Source organism: Galleria mellonella, unplaced genomic scaffold (genome assembly GCF_026898425.1).
Source record: "Galleria mellonella isolate WM207_F2 unplaced genomic scaffold, CSIRO_AGI_GalMel_v1 utg99, whole genome shotgun sequence".
In the NCBI taxonomy this organism is placed as follows: Eukaryota; Metazoa; Arthropoda; class Insecta; order Lepidoptera; family Pyralidae; genus Galleria; species Galleria mellonella.
In genome coordinates, this window is record NW_026442184.1 from 1,267,893 (window position 1) to 1,295,711 (window position 27,819).

The 27,819-nt window shown below is 35.5% G+C and overlaps 2 protein-coding genes and 1 long non-coding RNA gene across 4 annotated transcripts in view; 1 reads left to right on the forward strand and 2 right to left on the reverse strand.

Moving 5' to 3' along the window:
- Positions 1–27,819, reverse strand: part of LOC128202471 (uncharacterized) — a 338,352-nt gene that overhangs the window by 149,323 nt on the left and 161,210 nt on the right. The gene's annotated exons all lie outside the window — the stretch shown is intronic.
- Positions 1–27,819, forward strand: part of LOC113520003 (netrin-B-like) — a 233,002-nt gene that overhangs the window by 57,615 nt on the left and 147,568 nt on the right. The gene's annotated exons all lie outside the window — the stretch shown is intronic.
- LOC113517699 (bombyxin A-1 homolog) lies at positions 13,892–14,522 on the reverse strand. Its single transcript, XM_026902446.3, has one exon. The coding sequence runs from the start codon at positions 14,461–14,463 to the stop codon at positions 14,155–14,157; it is 309 nt and encodes a 102-aa protein (XP_026758247.2). The 5' UTR covers positions 14,464–14,522; the 3' UTR covers positions 13,892–14,154.

A 27,819-nucleotide genomic window follows, 5' to 3' on the forward strand; every position in this document is an offset into this window, starting at 1 on the left:
AGATTAATTGAGTGACAAATATCCAAGTAACTTTACAAATTTTAACATTTATTAGAAGGAATTAACTACAATTCTAAAATGGCTATAAATTATTGGCGATAAATTTGGGCAACTGTGACATCAATAACATGATAGTAGATGTAAGCCAAGTTAGCGCTGTCAATCGAGTCTGTGACAGTGATGAATTGCAGCTTTGTCATCAATCGATAGGGGTTTGATTATCAAAATGATTTGTACATTGGCGATTTTAATCTTATTGGGGTTGTTCTGAGACGTCATTCCAAAAATCTATCTGTAAAATAGAAATTTTTATGTAACTCATCATTTTTTTTATTAAATCAGTCATTAAATATCCGCTGCCTTCCCCATATTTTAGTTTTGCTATTAGTTTCCACGTTTAGCAGGCGGATTGGCAGTTAGGTTTTTAGAGATATTTTTCTACCATTAATTTCCTTTAGTCGGCTCTTACGACACCCATGGGATAGGAAAGGTGGCCTATTCTATGCTGGGTTCATACGGTCAAAATGCAATTTATGGTACAGTTGAAAATAAAATAACAAAATTTACAATAGTAGTAACTCATTCAAAGAACACTTACTAATCCTAAGAATAACGATATTATATTATATTGATATACTATTAATTTGAATTTTTAACTTTTAGAAATTTTGGATTTTCATACTTCAAGTCTAAATGTAGATTTTTGTTTTGCAAAAAACAGTTTTACAAACATAGATAAACGGCAGTTTCAATCCTTATAAATTCAAAATGGGAATAATTACCAGAGGGAGACTTTGTACAAAAGTCGATTGCTTGGTTACCTCTGTCCCATTCGTGTTTCAACCGTGATGCAGCTGTGTTTGCATGGCTGTGTTTCGGTTTGAAGGGTGGGATATGGCGTGAATTTACTGGGTACAGAGGAATAACACCTGAATCCACAGAAATGGCAACGCATGGGGATACCCCCCATGATCATGGGCGACGGTAGTCACTTACCATCAGGTGAGTCGCATGCTTGTTTGCACCCTGTGTTGTAAAAAAAAATCTGACTAATTGGCAGTGTAATCTTATATATGCATATCTTTTCATATTTCAACTACAGGCAAAATTCCCCGATAAGGGGAGGCTTGTGTACAGCAGGAGACGATGAGAGAGAGACCAGAGGGAGACCTTGTACAAAAGTCGTTTACTTGGGTACCTCTGTCCTATTCATACACATCATAGGCGTAACAGTATACTCTGTTATGTCCATGGTACTGCTCATGTCTATAGGCGACGGTTACCACTTTCCATCAGGTGGGCCGTCAGCTTGTTTGCCATTCTAAGTTGTATAAAAAAAAAACTTGGTAGTAAATAATCACAAAAAAAAATATATATAAAATTGATTCAGAATTGACGAAGATATAAGAAGAGTTTGCAAGTCGTTTAAAAATAACGCCATTTGCATTGCATGCATAGCTGCATGCTTAACCATGGTCCTCATACTTAACCTCTAAATATTTCAAATTCTTGTTTGTCACTTGTTTACGCACGTAAAGAAGGTGTCTTTCACAGAATTAGTCATGTCAAAAGCCATGAATGATGGTAGCCTTTAAATTGTTGACGCCAAAGCGTTCCGGAAAATTGTAAAAGCTCATAGCTGGTAAATGTTCTAGTAAGAGCATGCTTTAGAGGCCGGGAGCAAATTTTTTACTCCTCTGGTGCTATGGATGTCGTATGATCGTTTATTCCTTGTATTATAAAAAAATAACACCATTCCCTAGAATCAAGTTTAGTAATAAACCTTACAATATTTATGGCTTAGGTAATACGGAAGAAATGCGTGAGGTAACTGCGAAATAGCTTCAATCGGCAGTTTACCTTTTATTGTTCCGCTGTTATGATTTGTGTGTATTTTTATGGTTTGCTACTGATTTGGTTGTAGAGGAGTATAGCAACTAACATATCTATAGATTTTTGGCCAATACACGTGTAATTTTAACTATATGAACAGCTATACCTAATTTATTATTTTGACAAAGTCTTTGTTTCCTCTTCCGCATCTTTTTACAAAGATTTGGGATTCTTCGTTCTTAGTCCTACTATTGCTTTATTTCCTGTCATCGTGACATATTGTACTCTCACTTTGTCACCTCACAGAGTAAGAGTACTAGGCATCGTGCCATAAACTTTTAATACTATTTTGCAAAAGGAAAATGCAGTTCTTGTGAATCTTTTGATTTGTTGAACATAAGAGATTACTTACCAAAGCATACTACTACAAGAAATATCATAAAGGTAATTTTGTAATGTTAATATAATACATATTTAATAAAATTAGCTTCTTATTTATTTTTTTATTTTTCATTTATATTATTATGTTAATAGTCTTTCTAATGTTAAGCCACGTAACCCCATTTCTATGCACGTGAACTATGCCTTCTGTCATTCGATTGCTCAACTTAAAGGTTATATTTGTATTTATAGATGATATTATAAAATCTAGTAATTTTAGATTATATCTAATAACATTGCTACATCGGTGTCACAGGTTGGTAGTTTCATATATTATTCACGATATTGCTTCATAAAATACTTTGTCGTTTAATAAGATGGTCATATCACTTAATTACAATACTAATTACTTCACGCGTTCTTTGCCACTACCGCTACGTTCATCATCATCATCATCATCATATCAGCCTTTAACTGTCCACTGCTGAACATAAGCCTCCTCCTTGGTGGGTTTTGCTAGTAGTAGCCACTCTTGTAGTTTAGCAACCGCAGTTAGGCTTTAGAGATGTTTTAAAAGGGACGCTGCTGCCCATCCTTCGCCCTCCTTTACTCGCTTTTACGACACCCACGGAAAAGGAGGGGGTGGCCTATTCTATGCCAGGATCATACGAACTATACCGATACGTTATTAAACTTTAATTTCAGAAAGAACATTACATTTCTGAATTGGCTTGGATTTGGGTGTTCTAATTTGCTATCCCAGAGGTTTGATGTCTGCTTTCCTATCACGAAGAGTATTCTAGCTCCAGGATCAGACAATCGATGTGATTGTGAAATTAAATTGTAAAAAAAAACATGTACTAAGTCAAAAACTGTACTATTAGGATTGTGAAGCTGGCTCATCTGATGGAAAGTATAATTCATCGTTCATAAGCATTAATGGTACTGTTACATTCACAGGAGAGTTATGCCAGTTTGAAATATTGGACACGTTCAAATCATTGGTCAGCGTACAGAGGATTTATCCACAAGTTAACGCATTAGGATGCTATTGTAGGAGTTACAATGTATTCTGTGCTATCTGTGGGCGACGGTTACCACTTTACACATAGTCGTTAACTTGTTTGCCATTCCAAATATAAAAATCAATTCACACAGTCCCGTAAAATAAACTATTCAGGTTTATATCACGCTGCATCCTAGATATGTGAAGTGTTGAGAAAGTTAGCACATAGGAAATCACAACATTTTCGAAAACATTGAACACGCATCAAACAACCGTTTCGTGGTCGTTTATGAACACTTTCCGCTGACAACTTTCAACATAGTATCCATGTAATACCCACTAGTAATACCATAAATCTTGCCGTAATCGATTTCTTATTAGCTTTTGAAGATCTGATCCACACTCGTCTATCTGCTTCGAAGAATGGTTAGAAAAGCAAGGATTTCGGTGTATTTGCAGACGTTCTGTAGCCCCGATCCGAATAAAAGGGCATTTCAAGTTAGTAGCTATTATCTGGCTGTGGTATTGTAGGTTCGAATTGGATGGATCGATGAAAATGAGGTTATTTATAAAATTACTTTAATGGGGATTACGCAATTTATAATAGTTTTGCCTATAGTTGCCACGCTTGGTATGTTTTAATTTTAGTGATCAACAAATGTCGGAATTTTCTCTAACTATTGCACATTCTACATATCACGGTAGCTGACTGTCTGGGATGAAATATGTAACCGAGATAAAAAAAATAATGTCATTAACCACTATTATTATAATAAGAATATGAATACTGTCTTTCATGCCACTGCTATCTTATCTGCGATATACATTTCTGAATGAAGGAGATGTTTTATTCATCGCAGTAACAGAATCATCATAATGAAATCATTTTGCGTGCTATTACGTGGAGATTGACATCAACTGAGAGATGTATCCCGTATTTATAGAGGAGTTATTTAACATTTATTGTTTTATTGTATTATTTTATATACTACTTCTTGAGTACTGTAGGGTTATGTCTTCTTATCTTTGATTACATTGCTCCGTCAATGTTGGGCTTTCGTATTTTTTTTATGGCGAATGGAATGGTAACCCCGTCCGCGCTATCGACATACATCGAAAAGACACCACTGGAAGACAATAGGTGACAATGAATGCAGGACAGTTGATCCACCATGATGAACTTGACAAAAAATAATCACGATGGTTTCGAGGGGGAACCGCGCGGATTTCGACCTGAGAGGGTATATTGTTAGTAATGGGGCTATTAGACCTCATTACTAACAATCCCTTAGGTCTTTGCTATTATCATACCATGGACCTGATATAATTCATTTGTATCCTCTGTACTTAGACATTGACGAAAACGCCATAATCTGAGGCAGCCGCTACTACAGTGACAAAGAATGTTTGTACATACATGTGAAAATGTGTGTGTATGTAGCTAGGGTTACTTACATTATTTTTACTATCATAACACGAAAAACTAAGCTTAAATTAATGGTGTATTTTACCGTTAATAATCCAGTATGTGTTAATATTTTGATTTTTTTTTATACAACTTAGAATGGCAATCAAGCTAACGGTCCACCTGATGGAAAGTGGTAACCGTCGCCTATAGACATGAACAGTACCATGGACATAACTGAGTATACTGTTTCGCCCATGATACCCCCCATGCGTTGCCATTCCTGAGGACTCAGATGTTATTTCTCTGTACCTTGTAAATTCACGCCATATCCCACCCTTCAAACCGAAACACAGCCATGCAAACACAACTGCTTCACGGTAGAAACACGAATGAGACAGAGGTACCCAAGCAATCGACTTTTGTACGAAGTCTCCCTCTGGTAATTTGGTAAAATTTGTAAAATATCAATTTGTTTACATAATTTCTACAATTGAAATTTTTTATTTTACAAAGGTTTATTATTAACCTATACTTGCGAGCATTTTCCACCAATATTGGTTAATATTGCATTGCTATTGAAAGGTTTTGTAAGTGCATTAAAACCCATTAGTGGCTATTGAAAATTCATATTATTTTATCCTCTATCCTATATCGATTTACACTCACAGAATGGAAGCGATCTGTTAAATAATAAATTCGAATAACCTTCATTCAAATAGACTTGTTTATAAGCTCTTTTAATTCGTCATCTTTTACGAGTCTACTGTTAGATTCGAAATGTTGTTATGTGCAGGAAAGAATCTGCAAGGAACTCAACAGTTATACTTTTAAACTTAAGTTGACAACATTTGTGTTTATTTAAAATATAAATGAACGATGCCTAAAATACTAGTTATTTAAAATCTTGTGCGTGATCAAATAAAATAATATTATAATATTAAACTAACGTTTTTAGACATTAAATTAAGTAAAAAAAATCATTAGAGAAAAAGTGACTTCACTTGGTATTGCCATAGATAGATAGATAGATAATTTATTTACATTACTTACAGCACACAAATTACAATAAAAAAAAAAAAAACGTACACATAATACACAGCAAAAAAGATAAAAGAATGAAAATAAAAAAGCACAAATAAAAAAAAAACAAAATATATAAACTAACAATCTCCTTTCTTTCCCTTCCTTCATGCGTGTGCCATAGTAACACAAAATAGTTACAGCTCAGTTTATTATTTTGCCCTTAAAAGAGCAAAACACTGATATTCTGCTGTGGCCAAACACTGATATTCTGCTAGAAATAATTGTTAAATACATATTTACTGTTAGTTTTAGATATTTCAGGAGAGTCTCGTGTGTCTTGATGTTATTGACAAAGTTAAAACTTTTTAATTAACTGCTTGGTTTATAGTCACTGATATGAGATTAGTATTAACGGTTCACGAGTTAAGCCATCACTGGATCAGTTAACTAAACGATACAGAAACTTTGATTTACTGCAAACTAATCTTCTAGCAAGTTTCAATAAAGTTGATAGCTTAAAACTTACACGTTTACATAGATTAAGAATAGTGTTATATTATTATATGATTTTATCAGAAGGAGACTGTGTACAAAAGTCATCTGCTTGGGTACCTCTGTCCCATTCGTGTTTTTACCGTGAAGCAGTTGTGTTTGCATGGCTGTGTTTCGGTTTGAAGGGTGGGATATGGCATTGAATTCACAGGGTACAGAGCAATTAGAACTTAGTCCTCAGAAATGGCAATGCATGGAAGGTATTATGGGTGAAACAGTATATTCTGTTATGTCCATGGTACTGCTCATGTGTATAGGCGATGGTTAGCATTTACCATCAGGTGGGCCGTCAGCTTGTTTGCTATTCTAAGCTGTATAAAAAATGCGATTCTTTCATACTGATCAGTCAAACGATATTTTTCTGACGTGATTAAATACAAATAATTTCAAATATACATATTATAATTTTTTATATTTTGCTTATGTTTAATTGCGTAATTTCTTTAACTTCATCTGACTATTTAATATAAATTACAATTTTGAAATAAATGTAGTTTATCCGAGTATCTATTTTTTTTTATACAAAAATCCACAGCTCTTAAAAAATAACTTACATGCTATTGCGCGGCGTTATCGCCGAGTTCGTTTAATGTGAATCAGTCTTGCATCACGAATATCGTTTCCATTCAGTTATGTTAATAAGATATTTAGCCCATGTTTGCCTGATGGCTGTTGACGTTGTTTATAGCCCGCTTTGATAGCTGTGGACGGCTTGTGAAAGGACTCGCTGTTTGTATTTATGTACGTTTAATTTTAGATAATTTGTCGAATATTGTCTATGATTATGTTTAGTATGTAATAATGTATATAAAGAAATACGTTCACGACTCTATTATCTGATGGGGTAGTTAGGTAAAGGTGATTTATTGATTATTGTGACAAGTTGTAAATTTTTTTTTTCTGATTAAATCCCAGGAAGATTAAACTATCGGTCGACGTGGGTGTGTTTTGCCTACATATTCATTTGGCTTTATCGTAAAGGAGTTTTTAAGTTTTACGCTTTTCATTATCATAATGCCTACGCATTATAGTTTTATTGGTTTCTCGTATAGTAGTAAATGTGAAATACTCAGGTATTTTCCTGATTTGTATTTGACTGAATACCGGTTTAGAAATTTGTTTTAACGGTGGTGACTTGAGGTTTTAATATTTTACCACCCAAATACAAACACAGTATTAGAAAAAAAAAACATAGTAACCAAATACAAGTACAGTATGTTTAACTTATTTGATTGGATTTGTAATTTAATTGTTTTTTCTTATATTTTTTTATGGGGAAAAGAATTAGCTAAAAGATATGGTTAACGTTATGGTAAGAATTTATTTTGTCATATTAATAAAAGTTTGGCTTTGAAATTTCTGAGATATTTTCTTATGTATACGCTGACCATTTAAAAACAAAAAAAATTCTCTTTACTATAAGTAAGCCATGGCTTATACCATACCATTACGCTTCTAAAAGCTATCTTTTTAAATGTATAACAAAACAAAGCCGAGGTTTTCCCTAGGCAATTCTCAAAAAGGGTATATTAAGGTTTCTTCAGGGTCTGCAACGTGCATGTGACACTCCTAGTGGCGCAGGCGTCTGTAGGCTACACTGACCGTTTACCATCAGACGGGCTGTATAATGTAAACAGCATTTGTATTATTAATAAAATATGGAAACTTATTTCTCTTCCAGTATTTCCCAAATTCCATGAAGCTAAACATATCTGGGACATGATAGGTGTGACAGTGCATTTGGTGTTCCACTGTCGCACCATATTTTGCACGGTTTAGTGTGTCGCGTATAACGAGACATCGTGTGGGAGATACGTGAAAGTGTTTGTTGTATTTTTTTTTAATGGATGATAATGGAATGGTTACCCCACCCGCACTATTGGTATACACCGGCGGGGCACCAGTAAAGGATTATAGGTGAGGATGAAGCAGGTCAGTTGGCCCATCGTGACGAATTCAACAAGAATTGTTCACGATGGTTTCCAGGGGGAACCACGTGTAGGTCAACCTAATAAGGCAATATGCCTTATGGCGCTAGCAATGAGGCTGTCAAACTCCAATGCTAACAATCCCTTTCCCCTCTGTTTGTCGTATTTATCATCATCGTAATGTTAGCCGTTCACTGTCCACTGCTGAACTGAAATAAAATTAGTTATATAGATATATTGATAAAGCAAAAACTTTGTACCCCATTTTTACGAAAATTGCGCAAACGGAGGCGTATGAAATTTCGCACACTTACAGTTTATATAGAGAAGACGTACAGAATGTTAATATTTTGTTGAAATTATGCATAAAAAAGACATTACACACACCCTACCATTTATTTGACATAAACACGCATATATACTCTTTTGTTTATTGTTAAAGTCTGTGGTCGAATTGAGAATAATGTTATTTGTCTGTTGTTTTATTGAATTAATTTATTACAATATATGTTATGGTCAAATTTCGACCACTGGGCGACCACTAGTCTATATATATATATATATATGTAAATTGTTTATTATTAATGGAAACTTAATTGGTTGTTAATTATTTATCATGTACTTTTTTATGACTGTACTGTTAGTTTCCTGATACAAAATAACAATAAAAAAATATATATATAAAAAAATTTACATATCTTTTAAGCTTTGTTTTTAATAAAAGTAGTGTATTTATCAATCTCTGTATAATATTTAAATTTAGAATTTAGCTTCTTTTGGAAGAAGATCTTAGGAGAAAGATCTTTTATGTCCATGGCACTGCTCATGTCTATAGGCGACAGTTACCACTTTCCATCAGAGTGGCAGTCAGCTTGTTTCCTAAGTTGTATAAAAAAAAAAGATTTATTCTGTCATTTAGGTGAAATATACATTAAATAAAATTTTGTATTGTTACAGGTAACCCGTCGTGCTGAAACCTTAACACTAACGTGAGGTGAAACACTTCTAATAGATTACAAGTATGTATAATATTTGTCTTATCTACTGCCAAGTCAAACACAATTTATTTAACAAAACTCGAATCTAGTCAATGACAGTGTTTATTCAAAACGAATTTAGTGGTTTACTTTGTTATCTATTAAATTTATTACAGTATTGGCCAAATAGTTAATAATTTAAACCGATTGATGTGTGTGCGACGTCCAGTGTCATGGCATCGATTATTTTTTTAATTTGCTTAGTGACGTCCTTTGTAATTGTAAATAGAAGTAATAAATTTGTTAATAAAATTATTGTGACTTTATTTTAGAGATGTTCTTTAGAGGTGACCTCTATTTAGTTGTAGTATATGTGTATAAATATTTACTTACAAAAATAGTATATATATATATATATATATATATATATATATATATATATATATATATATATATATATATATATATATATATATATATATATATATATGTGTGTGTGTGTGTGTGTGTACAAAAGTGTTTTTTGGTTTGAAGGGTAGAATATGGGAGTGAATTTACTGGGTACAGAGGAATAACACCCGAGTCCTCAGGAATGGAAACGCATGGGGGATATCATTGGCGAAACAGTACACTCTGTTAAGTCCATGGTACTGCTCATATCTATAGGCGACGGTTACCACTTTCCTACAGTTTTGATTACCCAGTAATATATAATTAATAGTCGATCCAACAATATTATGAGATATGTTATCTAGGTAATTAGTGGGCGAAGACCTTAAGGTAATAATTAAAGATTGATTACCAACCATTGCGCAATTGCTTCGGTACAATCACTAATTACACTATAGACATAAATTATTTAAGTTTTAAACCTTCACACCTGAGCAATATGTTTTAAAGCTTAAACAATAAGGTTGAAAATCCTCTATACCGTGATGGCCGTTTATGACATATTTGGATTGGTAGAGGGCACATCGTGATTCTCCTTATAGGTAAACAATTACATGAACTAACTACCGACATATGAATGTTGTATAGGTCCTTGAAAGGTCGTGTGTTCTCTTAGATAATGTATTCGAAGGGTTTAATAATCTTGTATTCTGTTCCTAATTTTAGTACCATTGATAAAACTATTTATAACTAGTGGTAACCCCGTGTGAATCGGTACATAAATTATCCTGTGTACTAAGTCAAGATATAGTTTACCAGTGTGCTAAATTTAATTCAAATTAGTACTGATTTTAAGTACTGATTTATCAGTACATAAATTATTTATTTACTTATTTTTAGGAAAACGTACACCTCAATGACAACAGCTGAATGACAATCAATACATAGTCAAATAATTCAGGATATAACCTACCAGTGTACTAAATTTAATTCAAATGGGTTAAGTAGTTTTTACTACTTAACGGATTTAAAGTATTAATTCATCAGTACATAAATTATCCTATGTACTAAGTCAGGATATAACCTACCAGTGTACTAAATTTAATTCAAATGAGTTAAGTGGTTTTGACTATTTAACGGATTTAAAGTACTGAATCATCAGTACATAAATTATCCTATGTACTAACTACTAAGTCAGGATATAACCTACCCATGTACTAAATTTAATTCAAATGCGTTAAGTTGTTTTTACTACTTAACTGATTTAAAGTATTGATTCATCAGTACATAAATTATCCTGTGTACTAAGTCAGGATATAACCTACCAGTATACTACATTCAAATCGGTTAAGTTCTTTTTATTATCATCATGCTATGAATTTTCGTAAAATTCTTGTAAAATTTATAATTTTTTCCACTGCATAATTAAATTTCTGTTTTGTCAAACGTTGACTGAGAGGAATTAAGATCCATTTTTCATATGCAACCAACGATGGTAAATAGATTACTTCCAACAATAAAACATACATAAATGTACACAAATTTATGTGTTATTAATACATATACATGCAGTTGACAGAACAATTTTTGAAAACACATCGTAGATAAGAGCTGTCGTCGTTTACGGGTTTCTAATTTCCTAACGCTGGAAAATAGTTAAGGGCCCAAGTCATGAGCGGGGCGTGTCAACCCATGCTACACCTGAAATTGGTTTTATTGGTATTACGTAAGTACGTGGTATTTGTTGTAAGTCAACACTTTATGTGGCTGTTAAAATGACTGGCAAATTATATATTATATTGGGTGGGTGAACTATAATTGTAAGAGAGGTATTATGATGCTACCCACATTTGTCTATGTTGCACCAAAAGTATCTTTGACATTGCAAATTTGACTGTGTTTATATTCTACTAGCGGCTCGTCCCGGCTTCGCACGTGGACGGGTGGACATTTTTACAACATTTTAAAAAGTGATTATTGTGACATAACGATAATATCGATGATGTTTTCTTCAATATTGTAGAACATACTTTTGTTCTATTACCAATAGTTCTCGCAGCGCACGCGACGAAAGATATTTTATAGTATTTTTTTTGTACACCTTAATTTACGTTACTAAAGTTTTAGTAAAGATCCCTAATCTTTTCTAGCAATAAATATAGTCTATGTTACTCAGTGTGAATGTAGCTTTCTAATGGTGAAAGAATTTTTAAAATCGGCAAAGTAGTTTTTTAGTTTATTCATTACAAATATATATATATATACACACAAAAATACAAATCTTTCCTCTTTATAATATTAGTGTAGATATTGTAACGTCTAGCAGTTCAATTAAGTTAAAGTTAAAGGAAGTTATTTAGCTACCTACTGAGATACAGGCTCGGCCTATTTTGGTGGCTATTCTGCTCATATCTATAGGCGATGGTTATCACTTTCCAGCCGTGGGCCGTCAGCTTGTTTGCCATTATAAGTTGCGTAAAAAAACTTTTCAAAAGTTACGAATTAATTATGTACTTATACCATAATGAAACAACATAAAGAGGTCGAATGGCGGGCCGGAGCTCAAACCGGACGGATCGGACGTACCAGACGTACCGGACACTGTATAAATTCACGAATGAACGACCAGACGAAAGGAAGGAATGAATCTATGAATGGATTCATGAATTATTGAGTTGTTAATACATATATCATCGACAAGATATTACACTTGAAATGAAATATGACTATGACGGATGAAATACTTTCGCGAGCGGCGATCTCGTATAAACAAACGCTGTGTAGAACGACCGCGACCATTAAATGGAGCGACAATCGCAAATGTGTTGCAGAGTCATCTGAATGGATGCAGTGGATTCTTTCAATGAGCTATATGATCTTCAAGATACTGAACAGCTTTTCTTGAATCATAGCTAATAATTTTCTCGATCAAATTCACTTTATAAATAAAAATTCTAAATCATAATAGACACATTTATTTTGGAGGAAAGATGTTGTAGACAGATACATAGGTAATGGTGCTCTATTTCTTAAAATCCATTTGACGTTTTGGCATAGAAAAAAGGTACGAAGTGTTATTAGGTTATCTATTATCATATCAGACTTTAACTGTCCCATTGTTGGGCGTAAACCTTCCTCATGGGGGGTTTTTCAGTAGTTGCCACGCTTGACAAGTGGATTGGCAACCGCAGGCAGGACTTTAGAGATGTTTTTAGAGGGATGCTGCTGCCCATTCCTTGCTCTCACTTAGTCTTCTCTTACGACACCCGCAGGATAGGAAGGGGTGGCCTATTCTATTCAGGGACCACACGGCTTATCTATAGTTAAAGAATCGGACGAGTAAACCATCAAAATCTAAACTTTAATTTCTATGGTTCACCATTGCCTTGGCTTTTCCCATTTATTTGGGGTCGGCGCAGTATGTCTTCTTCTTCCACAAATCCCTGTCAACTGTCATTTCCGATTTCACTTCTCTTTTATGAAATCATCTTTCACACAGCCCATCCACCTTCTTTTCAGTCATTCTCTTCTTTACATCTATCCACTTTCATACTTAACACTTTCTTTAAAATATGGCTTTCATTTCTGTATATGACATGACTATACCGTGACATTCTATTGCTTTGCAACTTCTCCGTTTTTATTTCTATACAAAATACATTTCAACATTACATAATTTATATTTTTGTATCTCTTTAGTTAATCTCGCTACTAGTACTTATTTATCTCTCCACTTACATGAAAATAAGAATAAAATAATTTTCATCGCTCGTAGTTATAAACTTGGAGTCAGCGGAGACCCCAGGGGTCCACAAATTTATTTGAAGGCTCTATTACTCGCCAAGTGCCAAGTATCTCGATAGATTTTTATTATGCACCTTACAGCCCTCTCAGTATTTACATATCAGGTTACAGAACTTTTATGAGAATTCATTTTGCATGGTTATATGTATTGAATTGTTGAACTAGCGATCCGCCCTGGCTTCGCACAGGTGCAATGTAGAAGCAATGTGGTGTCCATGTCGAGTGATTAATATTATTACTCTTGTATCCGTGTAAATTGATTTGCAAACTCCACATTATTTATATATTTATAAAACATCGTATAAACATTAAAATATTTATAAAAAAGTTATCTGTGTGACATAAAATCACTGACTTTTTATTTTGTTATATTTCAACATTTTCGATAAAAGCTCTCGGTCGACTTGATGTCTTTCGATGTCTTAAATAATTATCAGAATATTTCAGTAACTTAAGATAAAACAATATTAAAATATATGTATAAAGCTTTCTTGTGAATTACTCCATCTATTGATGAAAGCTGCATTAAAATCCGTTGCGTAGTTTAAAAGATACAAGCGTACGGAGGGCGGGAAGGGACTTTGTTTTATCCTATGTAGACATATGCTTTAAAGAAATATATTTAGAAAGGAGTTGATAAATATGTAATGAAAATCGCATTTTGGTAAAGTTTATTTAATAAAAAAACATTATAAGTAAATATATTTTTCATATATTTTATACACATTTAGAAATAATATATTTGTAATATTTATAAAATACATAAATGAAACACTGGTAAAATCTTAACAAACCGATTTATTTCATAACACTTTCCTTTAAAACAATTCAATATCGGGCCAACAATTGTTTCTAACAGTAGGTGAGCAGTTCCTCGATGGAGCACGGCTTGTCACAGCATTCCGACGCGACTCCGCGCTTACCTCTGACGGCGTGCATGGCGCGCGCACCACGAGAGCTGATCCACGGCCAGCCGAACTCACCATCGTACTCCGGCAGTGAGATGTACGGACCCGATCTCTTCACCGCGATGTCTGCATCGCAGATGTACGCTAACGTGGTAGCTAGGCGCCGCCCGCAGTAGAACTGCCTTGGTGTTTCGCCAGATACAAAAGAAGCCACAGCGATCACGGCCAGGATGACGGCGCTTTGGAATTTCATGGCTCGATTTAAGCGGTCGTAGCTATTTCTGTGAAATATTGGACAGGAATGGTTTTGGCGTCCAGATCTTCCCAGTTTTATACGAGGGTTTTTCATTAATATTCAATAGTATGTCTGGGAGGTGGATAAATTATCCTAATGAGAAGTGAATGTGGCCACGACATGTGCGCAACATTGATGCTTGGCTGAGCATTCGAGCTGAAACGAGCCAGACATGTCTGCTCTTCAGACATGTCTGGGGTCATTGATGCCTATACTGTTTACAACTGATGTGAGTAATTTCAATATTTTATAAGATGTTATATAAATAGAGTCGTGTGCGTATTTGATATCATACATTTCGTGATTATAGCTTTAATACTGCGGTTTTGCGTGGATTTTATAATAAGAAGTGGTTTTGTCTTCCGATATAGAGGGTAATCTAAATACACAATGTACGCTATTAATCACCATAATGGTTGACGTCCACTGCTGAATATAAGGGCTACTCTAAATACTGCTTTCAAGAAAGATGCGAGGTGAGACACTGGCGCTAAGCGCTAAACACCCCCTGAAGAAGATTTCCGGATGAAGTCGAAACAATTGTCGCAAACGACAAAAACACAGTGAGTACAGTAATTTCCTGTATGTCAAGAATAGTCCTGTCTGAGATATTTGCTTCTATTGAAACTGCAATATATTTGTGATGGTCTTCTGATCCCAAGGATCATTGCATTATTTTAGTGTGATTATTTGTCACAAGTGTCACTTCTCACCTGATCAGAAATGTTTCTGAACAGTAAAAGTAGTACGGTCCTTGTCTGATCAGAAACCTTTCTGAACAGCAAAAGTAGTACGGTCCTTATCTGATCAGAAATCTTTCTGAATAGCAAAAGTAGTACGGTCCTTATCTGATCAGAAATTTTTCTGAACAGCAAAAGTAGTACGGTCCTTATCTGGTCAGAAATCTTTCTGGCCAGTAAAAGTAGTATGGTCCTCATTTGACCAGAAATCTTTCTAAACAGCAAAAGTAGTACGGTCCTTGTCTGATCAAAAATCTTTCTGGCCAGTAAAAGTAGTACGGTCCTCATTTGATCAGAAATCTTTCTAAACAGCAAAAGTAGTACGGTCCCCATTAGATCAGAAATCTTGCTGGACAGCAAAAGTAGTACGGTTCTCACCTGATTAGAAATCTTTCTGAACAGAAAAGTAGTACGGTCCTTGTCTGATCAAAAATCTTTCTGGCCAGTAAAAGTAGTACGGTCCTCATTTGATCAGAAATCTTTCTAAACAGCAAAAGTAGTACGGTCCCCATTAGATCAGAAATCTTGCTGGACAGCAAAAGTAGTACGGTTCTCACCTGATTAGAAATCTTTCTGAACAGAAAAGTAGTACGGTCCTTATCTGATCAGAAATCTTTCTGGCCAGTAAAAGTAGTACGGTCCTTATTTGATCAGAAACCTTTCTGAACAGCAAAAGTAGTACGGTCCTTGTCTGATCAGAAACCTTTCTGAACAGCAAAAGTAGTACGGTCCTTATTTGATCAGAAACCTTTCTGAACAGCAAAAGTAATACGGTCCTTATTTGATCAGAAATTATGCTGGATAGTAAAAATAAAACGGTCATATCCAGATAAAATGAAAACAAATATACTCGTATGTGGCATGATAAAGAGATGTGACAACATATGAGATCCTGTTTGGTGCTACGTTTCAAGGAGACCAGAGAAATGAGAATCGTGCGACAAATTTTTTTTTTTAAAATAGAAAACGTCAGCAATTTGGAATAGCAAACAAGTTGACGGTCTAGCTGATGGTAAATGGTAACTATGTAAACGTACTATGTGGTACTATGGATCTATACTTTGACTCTAATAGTACCACTTTTGCGATGCTATTCGGAGATCAAAGTATTGCTTCTGTATGTTGTGATTGTCTGCATTTAGTCGATTTTGTATACATACATATATTACTAGCCGTTTCCCGCTGCGTTGCCCGCTTCTATGTTGTTCCCGTATATTATTCCCGTTGGAACTCTTCATGAATCCGGTCTTATATTGTATTTTATATGTACTTAATTGATAATTACATATGTAATATCTTCATATAGTTTCAAGCAATTCAACTGATCGGTTATTTTATAGCATTTTATATGTGTTTCTTTAGATTGATATAACTTTTTTATTTATGAACCGATTGAAATAAAATAAACATCAAATGTTAGGTAGTGCAAACCGCAAACCACAAGTGAAAACCATATTTAAATCGGTTAAACCGTTTCTGAGATCAATTCGCACAAACGTAAAGGCATACAGGCAAAAATTCTAAATATCATTGTTTTGGGTCGTATTGCGTTCATAAAGTCCCCCAATAATAGTTTTTCTTATATATCTTTTATGTACAGACACCAATCAGTTACGATTTTATTACATGCATTGAAAATTCATTAGAAAATACTTGTACTTCTCCACAAAAAAGGTGTAAACCGAAATTGTTAAAAATTTTATTATAAAACTTTTTTTATAAGCTTTAGTCAGATGAATGGATTGTGTAATAGACGCTTTACTCTTAAATGTTAATGATGTGAAAGTAAGTTTGTTTATTCCTTATCTCTTGCCGTTTTAATGGCTTAACCAATCGACATGACATTTGATATGTACCATAGGTACCATATAAGGATATACCATAGTCTATTATTTATTTTGATCAATCAATATGTTACAGTTGGGGAAAAGGGATTGTTAGTAATAGAGACTGAAAATCCCATTGCTAGCAATATACCTAACCAGGTCGACCTCCACGCGGTTCCCCCTGGAAACTATCATGATTAATTCCTGATGAATTCATCATGATAGGTTAACTGCCCTATTTTCATTCTCATCTATCACCCTTCACTGGTGCTCCGCCAGCGTATCCCGTTAGCGCAGGCGGAGTTACCATACCATTTTCATCCAACAAAAAAAATAATATGTTACAGTTAATTATACACGTACTTTAGTAAAGTTTAATAAATAAATAAATATGTCCCAGTTATAGTCAGTTTTTTTTAATGGATGATAATGGAATGGTAACTCCGCCTGCGCTATCGGTATACACTGGAGGAGCACCAGTGAGGGATGACAGGTGAAAATGAAACAGGTCAATTAGTCCATTGTGACGAATTCCACTAGAATTAACCACGATGGTTTCTAGGGGGAACCGCGTGGAGGTCGACCTGATAGGTTGTATTGCTAGCAATGAGTCAGACTCCATTACTAACAATTCGTTTCCCCCCGTCATAATCAGTTCAGGCAAACGTATTAGGCGCGCAGGACAAGAGAGCAGTAAAAGTGCAAACTTATATCAGAGCGTAGATGAATCATTTGGCTGATAAATAGTCAAGTCTCTCTCTCTTCGTCCACTCCATTACTGAAGGTCGTGCCCTTGAAAGGTGTCTGTTGCCTTTCTTATGATGTCACTCTATTTCGCCCGGTCTTCAGCTTCTCGCAGAGCAGCTGCAATTAACAGTCCCATAACGGTGGTTACTTGGTCCGGCCATCGACTAGGCGATCGTCCGCGTGGTCTTTTCACCTCTATCTTGCCTACAACCATTAGTTTGTCCATATTGTCGGACTGTCGTCGAGTAACATGACCGAAGTATCTAAGAATCCTCCGATAGCAGACTGTCGGGAGCCTATCTTTTATGCGGAGTTGCGTCAGGATAGATAAGTTCGTGCGCTTTGCTGTCCAAGTAGTCAAGTATCAATTTAATATTTATTGGTTACAACATCACCATTTTTTTTTTACAACACAGGGGGCAAATGATCATGCGGCTCACTTGATGGTAAGTGACTACCGCCGCCCATGATCACCCACAACACCAGCGGCATTGCAGGTGTGCTGCCGGCCTTTTAAAAAGTAATATACTCTTTTCTTGAAGGTTATGTTGTCGTATCGGTTCGGAAATACTGCTGCTGGAAGTTGATTCCAAAGAATGGTTGTGCGTGGAAGAGAGTGCCTTGAAAAACGCACGGTGGAAGACCGCCACTCGTCCAGATGATTGGGATGAAACTTTAGTTTGTTGCGGGTTGTACGGTGGTGAAAATCAGCAGCAGGTATCAATCCGAACATCCTGCTAGTAAAAATAAAAAATCTAAAATATCTCCAGTAGTTCTCTTATTTATAATGAACATAATAAATTCATATCTAATGGCCCTATAAGTAGACCCTTCCACGTTTGGTCTGGACCGAACTTGTTTTTATAACACAAAATTACAGTAGTAGATTGCGGCAACTGCCTTATTATGGCCGGTGTAAACGCTTGTATCACGTATCAAATACTAAATACGGGGTTGGTGATAGTTTTAGGGCTTGGTAACATTCCTGCGAGGTTATAAGTGATTATTAGCTCCGCTCCCAGTCGACTGATTTTATATATTTTCGGTGTATGTGATATGTATATAATAATAATAAATAAATATAAATGTAAATAATACAGTTCACGTGATAATATTCTCTTTATCAGCTCAGCATTCACTCTACAAGGTTAAGACTAGGCTCCGAGAAGCGATCTAATAATTTGCCCGAAGATTCCTCGTTTAGAGGTGAAACACGTGTTGTAAAACGTGCGTGAACAAAATATATAATTATTGGAATTGATCCTAAATATATAGATATTGCTTGGGCACCTCTGTTCCATTCGTGTTTCTACCGTGAAGCAGTTGTGTTTGCATGGCTGTGTTTCGGTTTGATGGGTGGGATATGGCGTGAATTTATAGGGTACAGAGGAATAACACCCGAGTCCTCAGGAATGGCAACGCATGGGGGTATCATGGGCGAAACAGTATACAGTATGGACATAACAAAGTCCATGGTACTGCTCATGTCTATAGACGACGGTTACAACTTACTATCAGGTGGGCCGTCAGCTTGTTTGTCATTATAAGTTGTATAAAAAAAAACTACTTTATATTCCTCCCCCCCCCCCCCCCCCCTCAACTATTAGTTAGTAAAATATTTTGAAAAGCACAAGTGTTTTTGTTCACATTTAATTTCTACTATAGAACTAAATATATAGTGGATGCGATGCAAGGCAGCGAAGGCTCGTAACTTGTTTATTTTATGGCGATTGTAAATATCGGTAAAAGGACTGTAAACCGTGGCAGACACGCTTGTTAACCGGCTATCAATAACTGTCCCGCCTATGTACCGTCTAAGGCTATCAACACACCGAGCGGTTTTTAACCGCTCTTGCCGCGGTTGCGATATTGGGACATCTCTGACATAAGATATTACGTTCTTCACTATCACTAGTATAAAACAAAGTCGATTCTTATCTGTCACTATGTATGCTTACATCTTTAAAACTACGCAATGGATTTCGATGCGGTTTTCTCTAATAGATAGCGTGATTCAAGAGGAAGGTTTATATGTATAATACATACATAATATAATGGAGAAACACTAATAATTTTAGAGGTTTCTAATGTCGTTATGTAATGGGGGGGGGGGGGGGGGCGCTATTTAGTATCAATTATTACTTCATTAGAGGGAGACTTTGCTTGAGTACCTTTGTCCCTATGTTTCGGTTTGAAGGGTGGGATATGACAGTGAATTTACAAGGTACAGAGGAATAACACCTTTGTCCTCAGGAATGGCAACGCATGGGGGACATCATGGGCGAAACAGTATACTCTGTTATTGACATGGTACTGCTTATGACTATAGGCGACTGTTACTACTTTCCATCAGGTGGACCGTCAGCTTAAATGCTATTCTAAGTTGCATAAAGAAAATTCGTTGCGTGGTTTAGAAGAAATAAGCGGACAGACTGACGCAGACAAAGATAAAGATGACAAGTAACATTTTAGAAAGGATAGTGCGTTTTAGATAGTTGCCACAGCATCTGTGGCGGTTAATTTTAACACACGTTTAAAAACCGCTCCGTGAGTTGCTCGCCTAAAGTTCTCGATGCGATGTTTTCAGTATGTTACTGGGAATCTTTAATTTTTACGCGCTAATATTATATTGACAGTTAATGGCGTCTTGTTAGATCATTATAAATACTAAAAGAGGATTTTTTTAAGTCACTTTAAATGAGAGTTTTCAACCGACTTCAAAAACAAGAAGGTTCTCGATTCGATAGGCTTTTTTTTTTGTATTTGTTACTTTATAACTCTGTTAGTTGTAAACCGATTTGGAAAATTCTTTTTTTATCTGAAAGGATATATTTAGAGATTGGTACCATAGACATTTTATTACAGTCGATCTACTAGTATAGTTTTCAGATTAAAATAACTGGTTTTATCAAAATCCAAGTCAGTTTCTTTGTAGAACATAATCTCAAATTATCTGTTTTGTATGTATTATTTTTTGTGTTATTTCTAGTAAATGCACGGTACGGTACAGGTAATAGAGAATAAAAGAGGCAAAATGCTTGGCCTCCTTATACGACATGATGATTTTTTAAGAGCATAGTAGAAGGAAAAATAGAGGGCAAAAGAGGAAGAGGAAGACCGAGCTATAACTACATGGGACAGATAAAAGAAACACTAGGTGTCATGTCGTATAGGGAGGTCAAGGATATGGCCTGGGATAGAACTGGCTGGAAGAAGATGCACGAATTAGTTGCACCGACAAGAGGAAACTCTTAAATGAAAAGAAGAAGGTACAGGTTAAGGTTACCATCAGGGGGGCCGTATGCTTGTTTACCACCACAATGGTATAAAGAAATGTACAAATATATAGGTTTCAGTTGTACTTTAAATTTCTATATAGATTAAACAAAATATTTTTTTTTTCAATAGGTTCGTCTTATAAGGAATCCCACTCTTGGGCAAAGGCGAATAAATAAGAATTGAATAAAATTGGAGAACAGTCTGAAAACTGCAAAGTTCATTGTTAAAAATTAATATAACATATTTTAAAAATATAATTTTGGAATATGACAAGTATTTTTTTAATTATAAAATTACATATTATTTTATAGTCAAAATAATGTATATACATATAAAAAATGTCGAATGTGTATATAATACTCGATATGTCGAGCATATGACGAGACTACTGTCATTGTTTCGGTTTGTTATTGGTATTTTCTGTCATCGGAGAGTTAGTAGTTTTAAATAGACACAATTGTTGGTGTGTTCTGGATTCGTACTATATATATAACTGTATTATTAATAAATAATATACATTATTATTATTAAACTAAAAAATGCAATTAAATGAATTAAAAAAAAGTATTTTTCAGTTTTCTAAATATAGTATTTACCGAATGTAGCGTGTAAACCGGTATCCTAGTCCGCCAACCGGTATTATACTCAATGGAGCGTTGACAATCGAAAAAGCCGTGCCTGTTTAAATTAGATTAAATTTTGTGGACATAATTAAGTAATTAATGACCCCCATTTAATTATTCACTATCTAAAGATCGAACGAATGATAACTGAATGTTAAGTGGATACCATTGTTTAGTGAGTTAACGTACTAACTCCCTGATAATGCCTTGATAACATTTATTGTAATAAATAATTATACGACACTGTTGAATGATACGGTAATTAAATGGTTTTTAAAGTTATCTTGAATGGATTATCTTTGTTGTCTCTTTAGAAAATATATACAAATATTTATTTATTTTATTTTAATACTTTATTGCACTAATATTACAGGATTTGTTGAAGAATTTTCAATAAGTATAGTTTATCACCCAATCCGCCTGCTTAGCGTGGCGGCAAAACCCTGTTATATATGGGGGGAAAGGGATTGTTAGTAATGGGGTCAAATAGCCCTATTACTAGCAATATACCCTGTCAGGTCGACCTCCACGTGGTTCCCCCTGGAAACCATCGTGACTAATTCTAGTTTAATTCGTCAGGAGGGGCTAACTGACCTACTTTCACCTTCATATGTCATGCCTCACTGGTGCCCCGCCAGTGTACGAGGTTTGTCCGGAAAGTACGTATAAAAGTTTTTTAAAAATTTTATTTTACAATTATTCAGGTAAATCAATTTTATCCCCTTCAAAGTACTCCCCCTGTGACATAATGCACTTGTGCCAACGCCGTTTCCACTGTGAGAAGGCTCCTTGAAAGTCCTCTGGTTGTAGGTTTCTCAGCTGCCCCGTCGTAGCTTTTTTTATCTCATTTATGTCCCCCAAATGCCGCCCCCGAAGTACCAATTTGGTTTTTGAGAACAAGAAGAAGTCACACGGGGCCAAATCCGGCGAATAGGGGGGTGTTCGGTCACCGTAATGGAATTTTTACTCAAAAACTCACGGACAACAAGAGAGGTGTGGGCAGGGGCATTGTCGTGGTGAAGAATCCAACGCCCCTCTCGCGCCAATTCTGGACGAACTCGTGCCACACGAGCTTTGAGGCGTCTGAGCACATCGACGTAGAATTTTCCATCAACTGTCTGGCCTGGAGGGACGAATTCTTGATGGACAATCCCCCGAACATCGAAAAAAACAATCAACATTGTCTTGACATTTGAGCGGGATTTTCTTGATTTTTTTGTTCGTGGTTCCCCGGATGTCTTCCACTCTTTGCTTTCACGGCCATTCTTGCCGAGTTTCGAGAGAAACTTGATTACGACGCGCTGCTCTTCAACGGAAGCGGGCTCCATGCCGACGGGGTTTCGTTAAGAGGTAACTTCACAGATAGCGTGACAAGCCAGTTCGCACCGCACGGCGGTCAGACCAGAACTGAAGCATTGTTAGGGACATAAGGAAGGGGTCCTGCGCTTACCTGGCCTCCCCACTCCTCTTTCTCGCATTCTAGAACACTTTTATACGAACTTTCCGGACAGACCTCGTATACCAATAGCACAGACGGGGTTACCATACAATTATCACCCATTTAAAAAAAAACCCTGTTATATATTACACTGTTATGTTACTTTCTTTCAAATTGGGAATTTAGAGCAAAAGAAAGAGATTTGGCGTTCACCAGAGGGAGACTTCGTACAAAAGTTGTTTGCTTGGGTACCTCTGTCACATTCGTGTTTCTACCGTGAAGCAGTTGTGTTTGCATGGCTGTGTTTCGGTTTGAGGGGTGGGATATGGCGTGAATTTACAGGGTACAGAGAAATAACACCTGAGTCCTCAGGAATGGCAACGCATGGGGGGTAATCTGAATGGATTTCAATGAAATTTGCTACACAGGTAGGTTACATGCTAACTTAAAACATACTGGGGGGAAAGGGATTGTTAGCAATAGAGTTTGAAAGCTCTATTGCTAGTAATATTGGGTCGAACTCCACATGGTTCCCTCTGGAAACCATCGTGAACAATTCTTGTTGAATTCGTCACGATGGGCTAACTGACCTACTTCATCCTCACCTATTATCCTTCACTGGTGACCCGCCGGTGTATACCGATAGCGCGAGTGGGGTTACTATTTCATTATCACCCATAAAAAAAGAAACTTAAAACATACTTCATATAATAGCTACGACAAATTTATATCGCTAAGTTAATGAAAAACTGTTATTAGCTTTTTATATGGAAAAATTTTTGTTGTTTTAAGCTACAAATTGTAAACTGTTGGTTTTCCAATAAATAAATAATAAGTTATACGAGTGAAACCGCAGGATACAGCTAGTAGTGTATATTTCAACAAACATTTCAAAACATCAATCGCTGTGTATTTAATTTCCTCAACCCGAGCGCATTAACTACAGGTTTAAGCTTTGGATCCCATCATCTGCCTATTAAAAGTCATCTTTCGTGACTTCATCGTACAAATTATGCAGTTGACTGATGGTGCATGGGATGGGAGTTGTAACACGTTAACCGCCACGATAATATCAGAAAAAAATTCACATGGGCACAGTTACCATGGTAACTTTAGGTAGTTTTAGTTAAAAATCTATCAAGGTAACTTAATGTATCATAGAATAATTTTTTTTTGCCAAAATTCCCGGAAAAACACTAGTTTTTATGACACACATATATGACTTTACTTTTTTCAACTGAAACAATGTTTATTTATGTAAATAAACTATGTTCATTTCATTTTATTGTTTGTAGTAAGCCAAGAGACTTTCAGGTTTTGTTCCTGATAGGCCAAGCTTTCGAAACATAATGCAAATGTATCGTTTGCGTCGAACATTTGTGAATGACGTGGCTTTCTACCAAATCGCGTACATCAGACATATATGTCTGACATGGCTTATGTAGAACTTCTTAGCGTCAGACACATATCTGACATGGCGATTAACGTGTTAATATACCAGCCGTTTTTATTTTTATTGGATGAAAATGGAATGGTAACCCCGCCTGCGCTAACGGGATACGCTGGCGGAGCACCAGTGAAGAGTGATAGATGAGAATGAATAAGAATAAGAATAAGAATAAGAATAATTTATTTGCTCGAAATGTGGTACAAAGGTCTTAAAATGGTAACTGAACTACACATTTCGCCTTATCTAAAGGCATGCAAATTTTGTCTTAGCACATGTTAAGTAAAAGTTTATCAATTATGTATGTCCAAATAATTATTCTAAATACATATTAATTGTTACATTGAATTAGTTAATTATGTCAACATTTAAAAATAGTCGATATTATAGTTATGAAGCATTAAAATTGTACATGTCATATTATTAATATTATTACGTAAAATGCATTCTTAGTCTAATCTGCCATTCAGACTTACAAATTCTTTTATCGTGTAAAAACACTTTTCATTAAGCCAATTTCGTAGTTTTCTTCGGAAAATTTCAAAGGGCATTTCACGAAATGACTGGGGTATCTTATTGTAAATATTTATGCACATCACAAAACAATTTTTATGATAAAGGTTACTCTTACATATAGGCATGTGTAGTTTGGTAGGGTCCCTTTTGATAAATTTATTAATTTCACAAATTTTATTAAATAACTGTGGGTGTTTTTTAACAAAGATTCCAATTTCTAAGATATATAAACTCGTAACTGTTAATATTTTTATATCTTTAAAATAGTTTCTACATGATTCCATAGGCGCTAATCCACAGATAGCTCTAACGCATTTCTTTTGTGAAATGAATACTTTTTTAATCAATGTTGCATTACCCCAAAGTAAGATTCCATATCGCAATATAGATCCAACGTAGCCATGATACGCGGTAAGAGCTGCATTTTTACTGGCTGTATTGCGTAGACGTCTGAGTGCATATACAAATTTATTAATTTTAGTACATAACACATTTATATGGATCTTCCAATTACAATTTTCATCTAACGTAATACCTAGAAATTTTACTACATTATCTTTGGAAATTAATTTGTTTCGATATTTTACTGTTAGGTTCTTATTTGTGGAATTGTAATTAGAAAATTGGACATATTTTGTTTTCTCTGTATTTATACATAGTTGATTTCTATCAAGCCAGTCCGCAATCTGCGTAAGTGTTATATTGATCCTATCATTATAATTAATAGCTGGATCATTATCGAGAGTGGTACTATTATCGAGACGTCATCCGCAAATAATATACATTGTTCTTGAGTTGTATCAGGTAGGTCATTTACACTTATTAAGAACAGAAGAGGCCCTAAAACGCTTCCCTGAGGGACACCTGTTTTGTTACAAAGGAAAGTGGATCTATATGCTGAGGAATTTAAATTCTTATCAATGCGATTAATTTCTACACACTGATATCGGTCACGTAGATAGCTCTCTACCCATTTTAAGGCTAACCCCCTGATACCAAATAATTCACATTTGTCCTTTAGTACGTCATGATTAATTACATCAAAGGCTTTACTCATGTCTAAGAAAATAGCTGTAACTGGTGTTTTTTTATCTATACAATCTGTGACGGAACTAACTAAAGTGAAAGCTGCCAATGTTGTGGATTTATTTTTCTGAAATCCGTTTTGTGATTGTTTAATCACATCGAATCGGTTAAAAAAATTCGTGAGGCGTTTATGCATGGCTTTTTCAAATACTTTGGACAAGTTTGAGTTTAATGCTATAGGTCGGTAGTTGCCTAGTTCAAGTTTGCTATCTTTTTTATGTAAGGGCTTTATTATAGCTGTTTTTAATCTCTCTGGGAATACACCCTGAGTAAAAGAATTGTTAATAATGTGGGTTAATACAGGTGCAATAATATCTGCACAGGATTTTAAGATAGTGGTTGATATCTCATCAAATCCTATGGACTTTGTATTTTTTAGTGAAGATATGTGTTTAATAGTTTCATTACTACTACAAGGTTCCAGGAATATAGTTTTATCCAATTGGTTTGTGGCGTTTTTATTACTGCGATGTAAGTGAGAATTTTTGGAATTATCAACCACAGAATTAAAAAAATTATTGAAAATATTAGCTATCTTTATTGGGTCTTTTTCTATTTTGCCATGGTTTTGTACAGCTTCAATTTCCTGGTAACCTTTTCCTGTATCGTTTTTGTCTTTAATAATGTCCCAAGATGCCTTACATTTATTTTTGAAAACAGGCCAGTTAGCTCATCATGATGAATTCATCTGGAATTAATCATGATAGTTTCCAGTGGGGACCACGAGGAGGTCGACTTGGTTGTGTATATTGCTAGCAATGGGATTCTTAGTCTCCATTACTAACAATCCCTTTTCCCACATATACCAGCCATTAACTGACCATTTCTGAACATAGGCCTCCCCATAAGGGGAGATTTGCTAGTAATTTCCACGCTTGACAGGCGGGTGGGCAAGCGCTGTTAGGTTTTGGTGATGTTTTAGAGGGACGCTGCTGCCCATTCCTCGCCTTCCTTTAGTCGATTCTTACCACACCCAGGGAACATGAAGGGGTGGTCTATTCTATACTGGGACCATACAGCAATTGTATTATTATAATCTTATTAATATTATTAGAATTATTGATAGTCAACGCCTTACTGTCCGACTTGACCCACTGAAACTGCGCAGAGATGTTGCATCTCTGTGCATCTTCTACCGAATTTATCATGAGGAGTGTTTTGAGCAATTGTTCGGATTGATACCTGCTGCTGATTTTCACCACCGTACCACCCGCTACAAACTCAAGTTTCATCCCAATCATCTGGACGAGTGGCGGTCTTCCACCGTGCGTTTTTCAAGGCACTTTCTTCGCCTTTGGTGTTGTAGTCACTTACCATCAGGTGAACCGTATGCTCGTTTGCCTCCCTGTGTTTTACGTTTACCATCGTTCATTGCTATTAGCTTATATAAAACGTCTTAAAACAGAGAGTGATAACAAATATCGAGCATTTTCGGCTACCGCTAGCTGTCTGGATCATTCATTTGTTTGATTATAACAATATCCGCTTTCCTCTCATGACTTGCACCGCTATAACCCCTAGAGGCATCACACCTCCGCCTAGTGCGGCTATCGTCGATCGAAGCCTATTATCGACACACCATTACCCCGCGTTAAGTACCTGCTGGGTGTTA

Coding starts and splice junctions, on each gene's coding strand:
- LOC113517699 (XM_026902446.3), bottom strand. CDS start 14,463: ATGAAATTCCAAAGCGCCGTCATCCTGGCCGTGATCGCTGTGGCTTCT.